The sequence below is a fragment of the Neovison vison genome, chromosome 12 (genome assembly GCF_020171115.1).
Source record: "Neovison vison isolate M4711 chromosome 12, ASM_NN_V1, whole genome shotgun sequence".
NCBI lineage: Eukaryota > Metazoa > Chordata > Mammalia > Carnivora > Mustelidae > Neogale > Neogale vison.
This window is the reverse complement of record NC_058102.1, coordinates 68,252,283-68,271,853: the sequence shown is the minus strand read 5'-3', so window position 1 is coordinate 68,271,853 and position 19,571 is coordinate 68,252,283. Positions and strand designations below refer to the sequence as shown.

At 39.1% G+C, this 19,571-nt stretch overlaps 1 protein-coding gene across 1 annotated transcript in view; it reads right to left on the bottom strand.

Annotated features, from left to right (window-relative positions):
• The window catches only part of ITPR2 (inositol 1,4,5-trisphosphate receptor type 2), a 498,632-nt gene that overhangs the window by 315,440 nt on the left and 163,621 nt on the right, over window positions 1–19,571 (bottom strand). The window contains exon 21 of the mRNA XM_044226478.1: window positions 18,130–18,280. Within this exon, the coding sequence (XP_044082413.1) occupies window positions 18,130–18,280 (151 nt within the window). The remainder of the gene's footprint in view (window positions 1–18,129; window positions 18,281–19,571) is intronic.

The window sequence follows — 19,571 nt, the reverse complement described above, 5'->3', positions numbered from 1 at the left end:
ACCAGAGCACAAATTCAATTTGAGTTCTGTTCAAGTCCCATGGGGATCTACACTATGTCATTGTTACCAAAAACACTCAGTTCACCTCGACCGCATTACAGAAGTAAAGAGTTCAGAATGCAAGAGAAAATAACTGTACTTGCCTCTGGTCAGACCAGTGATCAGTAACACCTGAATCCTAAAAGGAATAGTTAAAGAAACTACGCAGAGAGGAGGAGACACACAAGCAACCTGCTGGTCATTTTCAAACGGAGTGAACAGACATGTGGAATTGATGTTCAATTTCAATGTGCCTCCAGGGAACAAAAGTAGGACTGCTAATTGGAAGTCAGAGACAGATATATTTAGGATAATCTAACAAAACAGACCTAACATAACAAAAGAAATCTAATAATTGGAGCTCTTGGAAATAAGAAAGACCTGCCTTTTGTGGCAACAAAATCTTGGTCACTCCGATGTTCAAGGAGATCCCAGGGGACCATTTGTGATGGGTGTTGTATGAAGACTTGAAGTTTGTATATTGCATAGATGATTTCATCAATCCCTTTACATTCTAACATTCTACGCATTTATGTTTAGGTTACAACAGTGTACCTTATTGGAGGTCACTGGTGGACTCTCTTCAGCAGAAATTCAGAAAACTGGGGAACCATTCCCAGTGTATTGACAGCTCAAGGCATCAGATTCTGAGGTTCAAACAGTATTTATAAATAGAGAAAAGAGTTGGAGAGGAGGAGAGGACAACATGGCCCTCCTCAGTCACTCTCATTATTTGTAAGGGCATCCCTGGGTAATTGATTCTGTCCTATTAACTCAATATGGTAACAGTAGTAACTCTTCCTGGGTGCTAGGAATCATTCATGTCTTTCCTAGATAACTCTGGAGGCTCCAGCATCACTCTATAGCTTAAAGACTAAGAGTAAATTCCAACTGAACTGTGGAAGGTGCTCCACCCACTGTGTACCTGATAACTTTGTGAAGCCAAACACAAAAACAACACATGACGCCTTTGTTTCTAACAAATCCCACAGAAACACCAACAAACACAAAATCCGTCTCCTGCCTCTACTGGTCAATTAATTATGAAGCCGAACAAAAATAATTTGATGTATTATAACTTTATGTAATATCTGACTGAGAGAACCAAAAGAAAGCTATACTCTCAAAAGGAAGAGGTACTTCGTGACTTAGTGTGTCATGTAAATTATGCGCGCATCATAACCATTAAGTTCTTGTGAAATTTATTTTTTTTTAAAGATTTTATTTATTTATTTGAGAGAGAGAGAGACAGTGAGAGAGAGCACGAGCGAGGAGAAGGTCAGAGAGCGAAGCAGACTCCCCATGAAGCTGGGAGCCTGATGCGGGACTCGATCCCGGGACTCCAGGATCACGCCCTGAGCCGAAGGCAGTCGTCCAACCAACTGCGCCACCCAGGCGTCCCTCTTGTGAAATTTATTAACTTACACAGTTAGCAAGCGAATATTTCAATCATATTACTCTATTAAGACAGTGCATCAGAGATCACTGAAAAGGTACAACATTATTCACTCAAACTGCTCAAATAAAATTGCAGGAACAAAATACCAGGAAGTATTTTATCATGAACTGGCATTTCTCATGTTCTGTCTCCTTCATTACAAGTTTGGAAAGGGAAACTAGAAGTTCATCAGTAATAAAAGAAAAAAAATCCTAGTTTGGGAATGTCACAGTCCAGAAAATATTTTTAACATTCAAATGTTTAAATATTTATATAAAAACTTGTAGTCTACATACATTCATCAGATGCATTTCACTCAATAGGTAAGCCTCGTATGTAAATAATAGTATGTTACACATGGTACACGCCAGCTTATAGAAACAGAAAGAGAATATGTTTTCATAGTTTTCCTCTCTAGGTTTCTCTCTCAGTCAATAAATCTGAAACTTTATTATGGAATTATCCATATAGTAAATCTAAGAGTCTGGAGCCTTTTGTAAGTCTACAAGGGAAACAACAACAACAACAATAACAACAAAAAGACAGACTTACAAAACATAATAACAAAATTAAGAAAAGAAAGACACAAATATATACTTGGAATATTAGGTCCTTGAAGTACTTTTGTCCTCCAAACACTTGCATATTTACATAGGGCGTGGCACTTACATACACTTGTCCTAATGATAAATTTATGAAAGTATATATGAGATATAGAAATGTGTCTAAGAAGATAAAATTGGTTAGAATTACTGGGGAAACAGTAAGAGGCAGAGCTAGAGACATCTGATGCATATTATGAAGACCCCTGGGCACCAACTTAAAGAACTGAGTTATTCTCCAGAGAAGAAGAGAGCTAGTAAAAGAATTAGCGTATGTGATTTAGAAGGATCCTTAGGATGGAATGTGGAGAAAAGGGCCAAAAACGGACTCAGGGAGACCAGTCAGAAATTTATTGCAGGGAGTGAACAGGAACATCCAACTTCAAGAGCTATTTAATTGGTAAAACCTTTAAGACCTGTGATTGAAACTTTGTTTCTGAGACAAGCCAACCATTCAAGAAGAGATGATTATTGGTTTTAAAAAGGTTTTTTGATCTGACCTGTAATCATTTCAAGTAAATTCAAAACTCTTTGGGAAACACCTACTGTTTAATGCTAAGCTTTCTTGGACACTAAACTTGGAAAAAGTAGAAAATAGCATCCCTGCAGATGAAGAAATCATCTAGATAGAAAGTAATATAATAATAGCAAAAAGAACATCAACTGTAGGGCTGTGGGTTTTTTAAGGAAGTGGGGAAAAGGAAAAGAAATCTGAATTCAAAATTTGGCTCAGCAAGCTGTAAGTTGTGTGATCTTGGGCAATTTCCTGGGCAAAACAGTGATCATAATAACTAATTGCTGGAGTGCAATAAGGATTAAAAGTAAAAGTGTGCGGGACTCCTGGGTGACTCAGTCAGTTAAGCATCTGCCTTCAGCTCAGGTCATGATCTCAAGGTCCTGGGATTGAGCCCCGCATCAGGCTCTTTCCTCAGTGGGGAGTCTGCTTCTCCCTCTGCCTGCTGCTCCTGGTGCTTGTGTGCTCGCTCGCTCTCTCTCTCCCCAACAAATAAAGTCTTTAAAAAAAAGTAAAAGTATGCAAAAGATCTAAAGGTGTGTTCAGTATTGAATATAAATAATACATCCCTTTTATAGTAATGTTTTGCCAATGTATGGCCTGGCACATGGTAGAAACTCAGTATAAAGTAGATATATTACATAGTTATTCTCTACCTATTTTTAGACATGCATTTAAGTTTAAAAAAGGAACATGATTTAACATAGATCTGGTGTTTGAAACTTTCTGGATAATGGAGAGAGGATTAAGCCCAGAGAGGGTAAAGTCCTTTTAGGCTTTATTCATAAGTAAGAGAAAACTGTAAAGTTACATAGGCCTTTTTTTTAAAACTTATAAAAGCTTAAAGCTGGCAGTGGTGGGATGGGGGGGGGGGGCAGCAGGTGCATTAAGCCAGAAAGAACTCAGGGGCAGAGCCAGCACAGCACAAAGCTGTAGGAGAACCAGACTCAGAAGATCAGAATGTCACAGAAATTCTTCCTTCATAACTGAAGAAGAAGAGACCAAAAAAGACTTGCTTCCCAGAACAGGTTTGTGATGCCGGTGATTCTGGGGCATTTTGAAGTAGGCAGCGTCTAGAAATCTTTCCTATCTAGAACTTGGTTGTATGTATTATGTTTTAAGGTTGTTTTTACTTTTCTCCCTAATCTCTATTTCCTATGAGATCATAATCATTTTTATTTTTCTTTCTAATCTGCATTTCCTATGAGATCTTAATCTTGAGCTACAATTTTTCCAATCACAGTATTTTTCTGGAAGATGCCTATAGTGGATAAGGTGATAGTCCTGCCCAGATGCTCTTTCAGGGATAAGGGACAATATACGGTCTCACCTGCTGGGAGTGCTACTCATTGAGTAGCTACGTTGAGGACAGCCCTCAAATATCAGCCCTGTGTGGGGACTGATGAGTCTGAAGAGAGCTGCCTCGAGTGGCACACCCATTGCAGTGCAGCCCATGGAGGCATAAAGGCTCAGCCCCAACTCTCACTCCAATGGCAGAGGACTCTGAAAGAACATCCCAAATGCAGACATCTCCCCTCACCCCAGAGTTTGCCACTAGGTTGGCATCACAGCCCCCTTTCTCCCTTTGCCGATCCTGCTCCTTTCCCTTCCATTTCACTGGCATTGATCCTAAGAGTCACCAGTAACACCTCCTTCATGCTAATCTCTGGCTCAGGGTCTGCTTCCTGGGGAACACAACTTGCAATATATCACTCCAGAGATTCAGGGACATTGATACCACTGTTGCTGCCATTGTTGTTATTTAAAAATCAATGGAAGATGGGCACCAGGGAGTCCCAGTCACCTGAGAAGCCAACTGTTGATTTCAGCTCAGGTCATCATCTCAGGGTCCTGGGATGCAGCCTTGCATTGGGCTCCATACTCATCGGGAAGTCTGCTTGAGGGTTCTCTCTCTCTCTCTCTCTGTCCCCCTCTGCCCCTCCCCTCTCTCTTCCTCCCCCTTCCTCTACCCCTACCCTCTCTTCCTCTCTCACCCTCTCTCAAACAAATAAATAAATAAATCTTTTTTTTAAAAAAATTAGTGGAAAAATCTCAAGGTGTTATGAGAACACACTCATCTAAGTGGCACTCACATACACAAAGGGACAAGAGAAACTCTAGCTCTGTGAAGAGGATTACATGCGTGTCTCCGCCTCTTCTTGGAGTCAAAAGCTTCCCTTACGAGAAATACATGATTCTGATGGGAAGAAGGAGAAGGCAGAAGGGAACAGCAGACAGGTAGTTGGGAGATGTGAGGAACAAGACACATCCTGGAGATAAGACAGATGTGTTTGAAGCAAAGGGACATCCCTGGAAGCGGAGACGAGGGGAGACAGGTCAAAGAATAAGGCCATCCAAAGGAGACTCTTGAGAGGGAGAATAGGCAAAAAGAAGTCCGGAGATCCCTGCAAGAGATTTTCACATGATGAATGGTAACAGTGGTATCTTCCCCCTACAGGTAAACTTTGCTAACACTTCTGAGCACTGCGAACTGCACCGTGAACTTACATCCTTTATAGAGACCTGGATAGAGCTCAGTCAGATCAAAAATTAAAAGAAGATGAAGGCACACTTGAAAGAGTCTTGAAAATACAAGCTGCCTTGGACCTTGTACTGGCTGCCCAGGAACGGGCATTGTACAAAACCTTACTTCTGTTTGTTGTCATTCCACCTGCAATGTCCTCAGCCTCACCTGCATCCAGGTAAATCCTGGCTTTCTTGCTTACTTGCTGGCTTGCTTTTTTTGTGATACACTCTGTATTCTTAGTGAACAAAGACTTCTGATTTCAAGGCATTCTAGCTGGTGGCTTTACAAAGAGCTATCACTGCGATTAACCAGGAGACAAATGCCTCGTGGATACTGGCTAAAAGGAGTGTTTTGCAACACATGTTAAAAAGAACAGCATTAGGCACCTGGGTGGCTCAGTGGGTTACGCCGCTGCCTTCAGCTCAGGTCATGATCTCAGGGTCCTGGGATCGAGTCCCGCATCGGGCTCTCTGCTCGGCAGGGAGCCTGCTTCCTCCTCTCTGCCTGCCTCTCTGCCTACTTGTAATCTCTGTCTGTCAAATAAATTAATAAAATCTTTAAAAAAAAAAAAAAGAACAGCATTCAGCGAGTGAACACACTAATCTTCAAAGACTCACAGTTTTGAACTCAAAGAGACCGTAAAGATCACAGTTAGACTAACCATATTTTATAAAGGAAGAAACTATTTTCTGGCAGCTATTTTGCCTGCAAATACTTTCTTCCTTTCCCACCCATATAACAATATTAAAAATGTTTCTGCTCCACCTCCCATCTCCATTTCCCTTCTTTTGAACAGCAACTATGCTGCCAGAAAAAGCATATTTCAAGGTGGATCATGTAAAGTCCCTTCCAAAACGCTCTCCAGCCCCCCACAAAAAAAATAAAATAAAATAGTTGAACTGAAGAAATGGCTGGTTGTTTGCTGTGAGATAGACAGTCAGCTTGCTCTTAGTCTCTTCCCCAAATCTCCTGGGGCAAGAGATGCTCCCAGACAGACACACATCCAAAGGGCCTCTTACCACCTGCCTGTCCTATCTCTTCCCTCCCCTGGGTGGGACCCACAGGACTCAAAGTCACCCAGGGGAGCTCAGTCCTTTCAGGACATTGTGGTTATCTGTTTCTTATTTTCTAAAACCCCTTTCAGCTCCAAACCCAAGCCCCAAAGAAAGGGAATTTTAAAAGTAAATGGGATTCTCCATTTGACTTTTGTAGCAATTTACCATTTTCAACACACTAACATATGTACACCAACCAAAGAGATTGTCTGGTCACTGATTAGGCACTGGCCCACATTTCAGGGCTTGACTATAGAAACTCCCAAGAATCTGAAGTTATAAAAAAAGCAAAATGGAAGAAGATTATAAGAAACTATTCGGCTCTTGTTTGGTGTTTTGGTACTTTTCTGATATATCGCCTTTTCAAACTCTGGTAAGTTCAAGGCCGGGAAGACAACTATGGAAAGAAATGATAGTCTTGGCCTAGACACCCTAACGAGGCCGACATCATACCCTGGGTTAAGACTTTATTGCTCCATGTTGGAGGTTTAAATTTGAATCCCAGTCCCATCCAAACCACAAACAGACAAGTGGAAAGACACTGACAGGATAACTAAATACTGAGTTAGACCCAAACAAGACTGTGTCACCTTCTGCTTTCTGTTCAAGTGAAGATGAGACTTTCTCTCTCACTACGCAGAGTTAACATGTTATGTTGTTCATTAGACGAATGTAAGTTGTATTCACATTTGTTCCAAATATTTGAATGACTCTCTAGGAAAACAAAATATATCCACCCCGCTACAAAAAAGTGATCTTAATCAGTAGTAGTATCAGTCCTCGGATTGTACATCCTTCAGCAGGCATAAAGAGAAAGAAAAGTATAATTTTTTAAATAGAATGTACTTTCAAAAGTATATTGAAATATCTGACCTATCAGCCAGAGAAAGACAATATCACACGGTTTCATCCATATATGGAATTTAAAAAACAAAACTGATATAGGGGAAGGGAGAAAAAAATAAAATAAGATGAAATCAGAGAGGGAGACAAACCATGAGAGACTCTGAACTCTGGGAAACAAATGGAGGGTTGCTGGCAGGGAGGGGAATGGGGGAGGAGGAAACTGGGCGATGGGCATTAGGACACTTGACGGAATGAGCACTGGGTGTTACATGCAACTGATGAATCTCTAAATTCTACCTCTGAAACTAATTAAATTGAATTTAAATAAAAAAATTTTAAAGAAAGAAAATATCTGACTTACTAGCCAGCATATGCACTGGCTTTTCACTTCCGTACATGACAAAGAGCCCTGCTTGACATAATCCTCCCACCCAAAAGATCAATTACACTGAATGGTGCCTGCGTATTCTAAATCACTGAGAGCAAATGATAGGTATTAGGCAAAGCAAATTGACTCAACAGCATAGCCTGCTGGGAGTGAATACATTTGTCTGAAAACAGTATTTCTTTTCATAAGTGAGAACAGAACCAATGAAAGGTATGGGATGTGTGGTTCTGAAGGTCAGGACCTTCTATGTCACTATAGCACAGGACAGGACAGTGCCCGTTCCCAGAATCTCTATATTAGTATGCCTGCATCATTTCCTGAACGGACCCCCTCGATGGCACAAAAATGAAAAGCTGCTTCTGACCTAGCAATTTCTGCCGAGAATGCCAATGGAAAGCCACAGGGATGGTGAGCAGTCACAGTCTGGGGGCTAGATTCAGACCCACAACCAACTCTAGGATAAGGATGACTCACGGGGGCACACAGTGGGCTGCACTGTTCCCAAGGACCCAAAAGAGGAAAACGTCTGGAATTGACACTTTCCAACCCAGCCATCCCCAGAATTTCAAACACTAATCACTGACATCTAAACCCACAGGATTTCCCAGAAAAACAAATGAATGCTACAGGTGCACACCCTCCAAGGCAGGCGTCACCGAGGCCCGCATGAAATGGAACTCCAGGAACTCTAAGCCCTTTCCCTCTGGACATGCCTCTCCTTCTGCTCCGCTGGGTCTGACCTACCAAACAGCTACCAAACACATTTCTCTGAATGTCCAACCCCAACCATGCTGGAGCAGAATTAGTAAGTGGTAAGTAGATCAGAAGGATAAAAAAAGACCTGGTTCGATTGCAAAAAATTTTCCAGACACAGTATGAGATGAGAAGATTACCATCGCTTACTTAAAGGAACTGGTTCATCTAGCAACAATGCTTATAAAATTACTTCTTATTTTTAAAAAATTGTGCTTTGCAAATGACTTCCAACGGAATAAGGTTTCACTAAAATAGGAAAATTTAATCCAGATCACTTAAATATAAAAAAGCCAATATGATGCTACACTGGGTATTATTAATCTGGCCACATTGCTCTGGCTCCCATGAGTTGTCCTTTCAAGTAACAGTTCTCTACCACCACCCCCCAGGTACTTTCCACAATCTGGGATTTCCTCTCTGGCATCAACCTCTGTCTCATCCTGTACCACAGGAATTTTTCCCAGGCCTGAAAATCCTGTCTCCACATTTGGAGATTCCAGAAATGTGTTCTCTCTTGCTTCCTTTGTTAAGAATTTTAAGAGTCTAATAGAACCTTTGTTACGAATTTATAGTCTAATAGAACTCAGCTATAATAACACACCTCCTAGAACAAAAGATAAATGCTTTAAGCTTGAGGTGTCATCTTATATATAATAAATCATTTTCCTACGTGGCTCATTATTTAAGTCATTAACATGTTGTTTTGAAACATTTTCAAATTTGTGGGAAGAGTTGCAAGAATAATACAAAGAACTCCTATAATACCTTCTGCCCAGTTTTATGAGATTCACGAATCTGGCTGTATTTGCATCCTCTCTCTGTCTCTCTCTCTCTCTCTACGTACATAAATATATATCTTTCCTGCACTATTTATGTGTTAGTTCCACACATCCTGACCTTTTGACTCTCAATTCTTCACCTGTATTCAGTAAAAACAAGAACATCCTCTTACATAACCATAGTACAATTATAAAGTTCAAGAAATCTGATCTACTACCACAGCCTAATATACAATCCATATTCGAATTTCACCTATTGTGCCAATAATGTCTTCTGTAGATGCTATTTTTCCTGATCCAAAATCACATATTGTATCTAGTTGTCATGTTTCCTTAATCTCCTTTAATTTGGAACAGTTTTTAGCCTTTCTCTTTCATGACATGGACATTTTTTAAAAGTTCAAGCCAGTTGTTCCACAAAATACCCCACAATTTATATTTGCCTCATAATTCTTCATGATTAACTGGAAACTGAATTTTTGTCAGGGATACTTACTGGGTGATATTATGCCCTTCTTAGTAGCTCACATCTAGAGGCAAATCACATTGCTTTCTCCCGATTTCCTTTTGTTTTAAACTCTCTATTTCGTTTACTTAGCTTAAGAAATATCCGTATTGGGGCGCCTGGGGTGCTCAGCGGGTTAAAGCCTCTGCCTTCGGCTCAGGTCATGATCCCAGGGTCCTGGGATCGAGCCCCGCATCAGGCTCTCTGCTCGGCAGGGAACCTGCTTCCTCCTCTCTCTCTGTCTGCCTCTCTGCCTACTTGTGATCTCTGTCTGTCAAATAAATAAATAAAATATTAAAAAAAAAAGAAATATCTGTATTTGAGACTTAACTGATACACTTCTAAAAAAATTATGAACAAAAATTCTAGCCTCAGTTACAACTTTTCTAAAATATTAGCTCATTGGACTGCCTCATGGTAGTCCAATGGTACTACACTGTCTCTGTGGTTTTCCCACACCTTTGTATATGAAGCTTTCCTGACGTACTGTGCTGTTTCCTGGTTGGTCTTTGACTAATACCCATTTGAGTAGCACTTTCCATAGACCTCAATATCATCATGGCTTTCCAGAAGCTCTGGATAATTAAGGCATCTCCGAAGGCCCCAAGCAGGAATGGCAAACCATATTAGTCATTGGATGAAGAACATTACGTTTACATTGTATGGCTCAATATTGGTAGCAACATGATACACCTAAGCTTTGTATACTATAAAACTGTGATTTTATCTCTAGATTTTGTTATGATTAATCTAGCTTTATGTCATCATTCCTCAATCAATAAATTTGAAGGCTAGATAAAGAAAAATATGTCTATGTATATTAGCTTATTTGACTAATAAATAATCAAGTGATACGAATGATAGGAAAACTAATTTCTTATGGTTTAACTCTTAGCAATGTTGCTAACTTACTAGTGCATCTTGGGCAAGTTAATTAATCTCCCTGAATAGGTTTTTCTATATTTGTACATTTAAATAAAACTTTCTAGAAAGTTAATAATTCAAGTTAGCATGAAATAAACGTCGAACATTAGTAAAAGCAAAAATAATTCCTTAAAAAGGTTTTCTAGGGGTGAGCAGAAGGAAGAAAGCCCAGCATAACATCTCTCAAAGGTTATCTGTAATTCAATTACAACTGTTATCAAATCATGCTTAACAATAAACTATGTTTTCTCACATTTTGTATTATGTATCCAATCACAGAAATGTATAAAAAATAATTTACTCCCTGATCTGCAGATATCAAGAGAAGGAATCTTGAAAAAATGGTCCTTAAATTCAAATTAATTTCCATACACCCAAAACTAGGATAACAGAATTCTTGGGTATTTACTTAAAAGGGGATAAGCACATTACTTCAGATTCCAAAAATCTAGCTAAAATCCATAAACCCTTTTCTACCAATTAGGAAAAGGTATTTCCCCAAATCAAGAGACACTGTTCTACTCAACATACGAGTCTTAAAAAGCAGAAGCCTCTGAGTCTCGGTTTATACTGAGACATATATAGATATTTCCCATTGATACAACACAAAGTTTCTTAGAGAATTATAATTGGCTCATAAAAACTATTATGAATTTATTTTAATACTGGAGTAAAATTGTGATGTCTCATATTTTAATAATAGTGTGTGTCGTTGTTAAGCACAAATCACATTACACGGAAGTTAATCCATATAAAACCACTTAGCACATAGAGTACTCAATGAATATTAGCTATGTAGAAAGTATATTTATATAAGTCAACAAACAATTGCAATTATCCAGCATCACTTTTTGCTGACTTCCAAGATATCCCATTGTCCAGGGGCCCTGCTTTACGCCCTGGCTATTCTGTCCTGGTCTCTCGTGCTGACTTCTTCTCATCTCATGGCCCAATGTTGGAGGTCCCAGGATTCTATCTTTAGACCTTATTTCTTCCCAATCAACAAGCACTCCCAAAGTGATCTTATTCAGTTTGATATTTTGAGTGTCTTCTATGCACTAATTCTCAGATTTATAATTTCTACACTGACATTACCCTGAAGTTTCATTCATATATTCAGTTGTCGACATAATATCTCCATGTGGATGCCCAACAGGTATTTAAACCTAATGTGCCCAAACAGAAATCCTGATTTTTCCCTCCAACCCCCTCATCCACCAGTCCTTCCTACCTTGATGATAGCACCACATTCACACCAATGGTAATTCAAACCTAGGAACAAGGGTGCCTGGGGGGCTCAGTAGGTTGAAGCCTCTGCCTTCGGCTCAGGTCATGGTCTCAGGGTCCTGGGATCGAGCTCCGCATCGGGCTCTCTGCTCAGTGGGGAACCTGCTTCCTCCTCTCTCTCTGCCTGCCTCTCTGCCTACTTGTAATCTCTGTCTGCCAAATAAATAAATAAAATCTTTAAAAAAAAAAAAAACCCTAGGAATAATCTCTGACTCTCCTCCTTTTTATTCCACATTCAAGTCCAATCAGTTAATACTGTAAAATTCCCAAATCATCCCCTTTCCCCTAATCTACCACTCTTCTTCTAGTTCATCATCATCATTCAATTCCCTAAAAGCTTCCAAACTATGGTCTTCCTACCATTATGCCCACATCAGTATTCTCCATTCTCTACTCAGCAAGCAAAATTATCAGACCGTATCAATCCTTTCTCAAATCCTCCCAAAAGACATGCAACAAACTCACAACAAAATTCAAATTCACAGGTCTGCAAGGCTCTATAATCCAGGATTCTCCAACCTTCTCTCCTATTATTGTCCCCCATTTTACTTACCTCAGCCAAAGTGGCCTTCAGGCTACTCCTCCCTCATGTCAATCTTATTCTGCCTCAGGGCTGGCTTCCTTGATCTATGTAGATCTCTGCTCAAATGTCAGAGGTTGCTCAGTCTATTCTGCCCTCCTCCCCACTTATTCTACCACTCTCCATATTGTCCCACTTTATTTTTCTTCATAGCATGGGATGTTATAGTATACATTTATTTGTTTATCACGTGTCTTCCAGTAGGGAAAAAAGATGGATTCTGCCTCTGTATTTATTAATTGTCTGTCCTCCTTGTGGCTAAGGACTTTATCTTCTCTATTCCCAGTGAGTAGAACAGCATCTGGTATGTAATAGTAACTCAATAAATTCTTGTTGAAAAAAATGAATCATTCTCAAATTGCTGATAGAATGATTAAGAAGTCCAGACATGAATGGAGTCCATGAGAAAAATATGAGAATTATAAATAACATAAAAGAGTAAAAATATATGTATACATATCTTACAGGGTAGACACAGACATGACAGAGACAGTGCAAACAAGATATTTACAAATTTGAGAGAAAAATAAAACTTTCCTTTAGGGTAAAACTCTGAAAGCAGACTGTGAGCACTGAAACCAAGAGACCAAAAGAGAAGATCAATTTCTAACTTATAAAGAATGATTTCGATCAGAGTAAACTGGAGATTATAAAAGGATCATGCCAAGAAGAATCTTTAATATGGACATCTCAACTCCTATGTACCCTCTGGGACTGTTAAAAAGAAGAGTTTCTCATTGGTGAGATTCAGAAAATAGAAATAGAATAGACCACTGGCAAGTCCCCTGTTCTTTGATTTACCATTGTTGTTCTTGGCTTTTCCTTTGTTTTCATTCAGATATTGTTAATAGGCTTTGATTTTTATAAAAGATGCAAGAAGAATACAGAATGCTTATACACCTTTTCATTTTTTTCTCCACTTGCTTTCATAGCAACTCCCCCTACATACCACAACTCTCTCTGAATATACGGTATATATTACAGTTTCATCATGCTATGCCTTAAAATCAACATTCCAGACAATTACACCATGGAGAACTTAGGTTATTCTTTATTTACAGAATGTTTTCTTGGACTGTAATCTTATATATAAGTTCTGTTCCAGGGTTTTAATTTTCTTCTTCAGAGGAACTCCAATTATTCATATGATGGCTCTTCTTTGCCTTTCTTCCATTTCAACCATTTTCTTTCTGACTCTTTTTACCTGTTTCTTCATATCGCTGACATTCTCATTATTGTTTTCCTGCCTTTCTTCAATTGTGCATATTATGCTTTTCTTCAAATCTATTCTTTTCATAATGTAATTTAGTCTCTAGATCTAAAAAGAATAAAGTCTACCATTTTATTCTCTTTCTTTCCTGTGTCCGATAAACTTTCATTTCATCTCCTCCTGATTTTTTGGTCTACATCTAACCTGTTTTTTAATCTATAATTCAAGGTGGTTTTCAAATCCCAATTTTTGTTTGAAAATACTTAATTCACTTTAGAGTCTCATGTTACAATTTTCTTTTCTTCCATGGTTGGTTTTCAGAGCAGAATTTCCATCAACTGAAATGTTTTGATTCTCCATTCTATTTTGATTTTACAGTAGCATCATATATAGGAGGATTGATTTCATGTCTGCATTTCTTGGACAAGTTTGAAAATCTGAGCTGTTTCACATAAACTTCAGTTCAAGAACACCCTCTCCTGTCAGAGTGGCAAAGTGCAATTCCTTTAAATTCTAGCTCATGGTGGGTGGCAATGGAAAGGAATTACATACATTTCCTTCAATTTTTTGTTGTTGTTGTTGTTTATCTTGTGGAACTTAGGATTTCATCATCTTGCTTCTTTTTCCCTTCAACATGAGATTCCAAAGGATGACTCTCCCTCATCCCTAGGGATGAATACTAACCCACTTCATCTCTAGAAGCATTGCATTTCCACAGCTGTTACCTGAATACTGTTAAGCCCCTTCCTTTTTATTCAGTGCTCTTGTCTACCAGATTCTACGTCAGTATTTCCACACTTAGCACAGACTATCTTTCTGAGGGTGATTTGCAGACAATCTCTTTTTATCTCTTCTGCACAGTTTTTCCAAAACCTTCTGTTTACAAAGGCTTGCAGTGAGAACCTGTGAGACAGCTCTATTGAAAACTGATGCTACATTTCTACTTATACCTGATGTTTGAATTGTCCTCTGTCTTCTAGTTCTGCTGAAGGTGAGGGATTTATATGGTTAAATTTGCTTCTTATTGGTCTCTACAGATTTCTGGAAAATGTAGAAATTATTAAGATTTAGGCAACAGTCATTGCACTCCTGGGTATTTACCATTGCACTCCTGGGTATTTACCCCAAAGATACAGATGTAGTGAAAAGAAGGGCCATCTGTACCCCAATGTTTATAGCAGCAATGGCCACGGTCGCCAAACTGTGGAAAGAACCAAGATGCCCTTCAACAGACGAATGGATAAGGAAGATGTGGTCCATAAACACTATGGAGTATTATGCCTCCATCAGAAATGACGAATACCCAACTTTTGTAGCAACATGGACGGGACTCGAAGAGATTATGCTGAGTGAAATAAGTCCAGCAGAGAGAGTCAATTATCATATGGTTTCACTTATTTGTCGAGCATAACAAATAGCATGGAGGACATGGGGAGTTAGAGAGGAGAAGGGAGTTGGGGGAAATTGGAAGGGGAGGTGAACCATGAGAGACTGTGGACTCTGAAAAACAATCTGGGGGTTTTGAAGGGGCGGGGGGTGGGAGGTTGGGGTACCAGGTGGTGTGTATTATAGAGGGCATGGATTGCATGGAACACTGGGTGTGGTGCAAAAATAATGAATACTGTTATGCTGAAAATAAATAAAAAATAAATTAAAATAAAATAAAATAAAAAGATTTAGGCAGCAGTAATTACTTTAGCTACCTGTAAGTTCCTCACTTAATCTTCCTTAACCAGATATTTCTGGTAAAGGAATATTAAGTAAATACATTAAGTATGAAATTACATTTCTGGTTTAACTTATTTAACTCTGTAGTGGAGACTCCAGTGGACACACTGTGCTCTACCCAGGTCCCCTCTTTAGAGTTTAGAGTTAAGACAACTTTCTTTTCTCCCAGTTGAGGAGCATTATAGTTGCTGACCTCCCATGACACCTCTCACTAAGAATGACCTTTGGCCAAAGGAAACTGTCTTACCCAGGGATTCACACCCCACTCCATGAATAAGCCATTAACCAATGGTACAAAATTCAGTACCTTTCCCTTAATTTATGACAACTGTAAAGGGCCACCCTGCTCTAGAGCTAACCTATAGGATCAGCTGATGTCTCACTTGTAAATGCAGTGTGGATCAGCTACTCCTGTTGCCCAATCCTACCTTCCTCACTTCCTTACAGGTAGTAAGGAAGTGAACACATTCTTCAATAGACCCTCTGAAAACAATTCTCTACCTCTCACTGTTTGCAAAGCATCCAACCTAAGACAATCACCAATAAAGAAAAAAAAATTATTCTGTTATCAGATAAGCACTGTTGTAAGAACCTTGAGTATACTGTATACATTCATTTAATTTTCATAAGGAAGATGTGGGGAAGATATTATTATTATCATCTTCATATCTCAGATGAGAAAAGAAACTCTTGGAAAAAATAAGTACCTTGCCTAGGTTAATAAATGGTAAAGGCAGGATTTGACTACAGCACTCTGACTCAAAACCCCATTCTCTTATCCACTTCACTATACTGCCTCTCCCACTGGTTTTTCATTCACTGCTTCTCTGGTATAACCATTACTGTTCCAATTCTTTGCATTTCTCTTTGCCCTGCTATAAAGCAGAACCATCATATGACACATACCAAAATGATCACAAATATTAAGATGTTTTTATTTTTTAACACATAATATTTTCACTAATGAATTAGCCATAACATTAGTTGCCAAAGATGGAAATCACTGATCTATGACTTTTTCTTCCAAATTTTTAATTTATAAACAGCGAAGAAAGTTTATAAATCCAGCCTATTATCACTTAGTCCCATTAGAGAATCACTGTTCACTTGTACACATGCATTAGCAAGTATATGTTAAAAACCACTTCTCCATAGATTTTTTATCCCACAACAAAAAAAATCATAATTTTTCTCAAAAATTATATACTTCCAAAAGCAACCTATACTTTCAATGCCGTCCCAATCAAAATTCCACCAGTATTTTTCAAAGAGTTGGAACAAAGACCCTAAAATTTGTATGGAGCCAAAAGAGACCCCAAATTGCTAAGGAAATGTTGGAAAAGAAGACTGGGGTCATCATGTTGCCTGATTTCCAGCTTTACTACAAAGTTGTGATCACCAAGACAACATGGTACTGGCACAAAACCAGACACATAGACCAGTGGAACAGAATAGAGAGCTCAGATATGGACTCTCAACTCTATGGTCAAATAATCTTCAACAAAGCAGGAAAAAATATACAGTGGAAAAAAGACAGTCTCTCCAATAAATGGTGCTGGGAAAATTGGACAGCTATGTATAGAAGAATGAAACTCGACCATTCTCTTACACCATACACAATGATAAACTCGAAATGGATAAAAGACCCCAATGTGAGGCAGGAATCTATCAAAATCCTAGAGGAGAATATAGGCAGTAACCTCTTCGACATCGGCCACGGCAAATTCTTTCAAGATATATCTCCAAAGGCAAAGGAAACAAAAGTGAAAATGAACTTTTGAGACTTCAGCAAGATCAAAAGCTTCTGCACAGCAAAAGAAACAGTCAACAAACAAAGAGGCAACACATGGAATGGGAGAAGATATTCGCAAATGACACTGAAGACAATGGCGTGATATCCAAGATCTATAAAGAACTCCTCAAACTCAACACACACAAAACAGATAATCATGTCAAAAAAATGGGTGGAAGACATGAACAGACACTTCTCCAAAGAAGACATACAAATGGCTAACAGACACATGAAAAAATGTTCATCATCATTAGCCATCAGGGAGATTCAAATCAAAACCATATTGAGATACCACCTTACACCAGTTAGAATGGCCAAAATTAAAAAGACTGTAAACAACAAGTGTTGAAGAGGATGTGGAGAAAGGGGAACCCTCTTACACTATTGGTGGGAAAGCAAGTTGGTGTAGCCACTTCCGAAAACAGTGTGGAGATTCCTTAAGAAATTAAAAATAGAGCTTCCCTATGGCCCTGCAATTGCACTACTGGGTATTTACCCCAAAGAAACAGATGAAGTGAAAAGAAGGGCCATCTGTACCCCAATGTTCACAGCAGCAATGGCCATAGTCACCAAACTATGGAAAGAACCAAGATGCCCTTCAACAGACGAATGGATAAAGAAGATATGGTCCATATATACAATGGAATATTATGCCTCCATCAGAAAGGATGAACACCCAACTTTTGTATCAACATGGACTGGACTGGAAGAGATGATGCTGAGTGAAATAAGTCAAGCAGAGACAGTCAATTATCATATGGTTTAACTTCCTTATGGAGCATAAGGAATAACATGGAGGACACTGGGAGATGGAGAGGAGAAGGGAGTTGGGGGAACTCGGAGGGGGAGACGAACCATGAAAGACCGTGGACTATGAGAAACAAATGGAGGGTTTGGGAAGGGAGGAGGGTGAGGGACTAGGTGGAGCCTGGTGGTGGGTATTATGGAGGGCACATATTGCATGGAGCACTGGGTGTGGTGCATAAACAATGAATTTTGGAACACTTAAAAAATTTTAATTTAATTTAATTTTTTAAAAAAACTACTAAGCAGGTGAAGAAGTGGTGATGGGAGGCAGAAATACCTTTCTCTTGTTATAGCAAATAGTTAATACTATTGCTAAAAATTGATTTCAATCTCTTAAAAAAAAATTTCTTACCACCATCTTGAAATTTGCTTAGTCTTTCAAAATACGATGACATGGGGACCTGTACAATATCTAGGATAGCCAGAAGTGTTCTTGTTAGTCTTAACAATTCGCTGAAACTATAAAATCCAAAGTATATAAGATTCCGAGCCAAGTGGACCACCTTAATAAAAAAAGGGAGGGGAAATGGGAAAGAAACAAAAGAAAAACATTACAAACTGAAATTAATATTGATTTTCTTTTTTAAGTAGGCTCCATGCCCAGCATGAAGCCCAGTAGGGGGCTTGAACTCATGACCCTGAGTTCGAGACCTGAGCTGAGTTCAAGAGTCAGACGCTTAACTGACTAAGTCACCCAGGTACCCCTGAAATTAACATTGATTTTTTTTTATATTAATGCAGGTATTTCAAAACTTTCTAATTCTCTAATACTTAGGAATTAAAATGTCTGCAAAAGCAACCACTGAACTCTGATTTATTCATGTTTATAATCAAATACAAATAAGGTCAGTTTGCCATCTCTCTCAAAAGCTCAAATGACGGGCTGCCTGGGTGGCTCAGTGGGTTAAGCCTCTGCCTTCGGCTCAGGTCATGATCTCAGGGTCCTGGGATCGAGCCCTGCACTGGGCTCTCTGCTCAGCTGGAAGCCTATTTCCTCCTCTCTCTCTGTCTGCCTCTCTGCCTACTTGTGATCTCTCTCTCTCTCTGTCAAACAAATAAATAAAATCTTAAAAAAAAAAAAAGCTCAGATGACATGATGAGGTAGTCTGGTCCACAGCCAACAAAGAAGCCAAAAAGAAATTTTAGATGTATTAAGGTGTTTAAAGAAATTTACATTAGAATGATCTACTTAACTAAATATTAACTTATTTAAGTCACAATATCACTTAATAAATGGTTACATTAATGAGTTACATTAATAAATGGATTTTATACAGGAATTTGTCCAGAAATAAATTGTTCCTTATGCTGTTATGTGGTCTTCTGGACACTGTAAGACATTCTAGGTATGACAGTCAGCTTCTAACATGGTCCCCAAAGTATGGTCTCTTTTCACAATGCACCAAGGATGGACTGTGTGACAAACAGAATACAGCAGAAATAACGGCATGCCACTTCCAAGACTAGGTTTGAGAAGATTGCAAGTTCCATCTTAGCCTCTCTCTCTCTCTAATGGCTTGCTCTGCGTGCCATGCCATGGCAGCCTATGGAAAAGGCAGCCTATGGAAAGGCCTGCATGGCAAAAAGATGAAACCTCTGGTCAATAGCCAGCAAAGAGATATGGCCACCAAGATACACATGAGTGAACTTAGCAGCAGGTCATCTAGCCGGAGATAAGTGCAACCCCAGTCAATGGTTTTAGGGATTCATGAGAATCCCTGAGCCAGAACCACCCAACCATGAATTTCCAGACTCCTAACCCAGAGAAACTGTAAAATAATAAGTGCTTGTTGC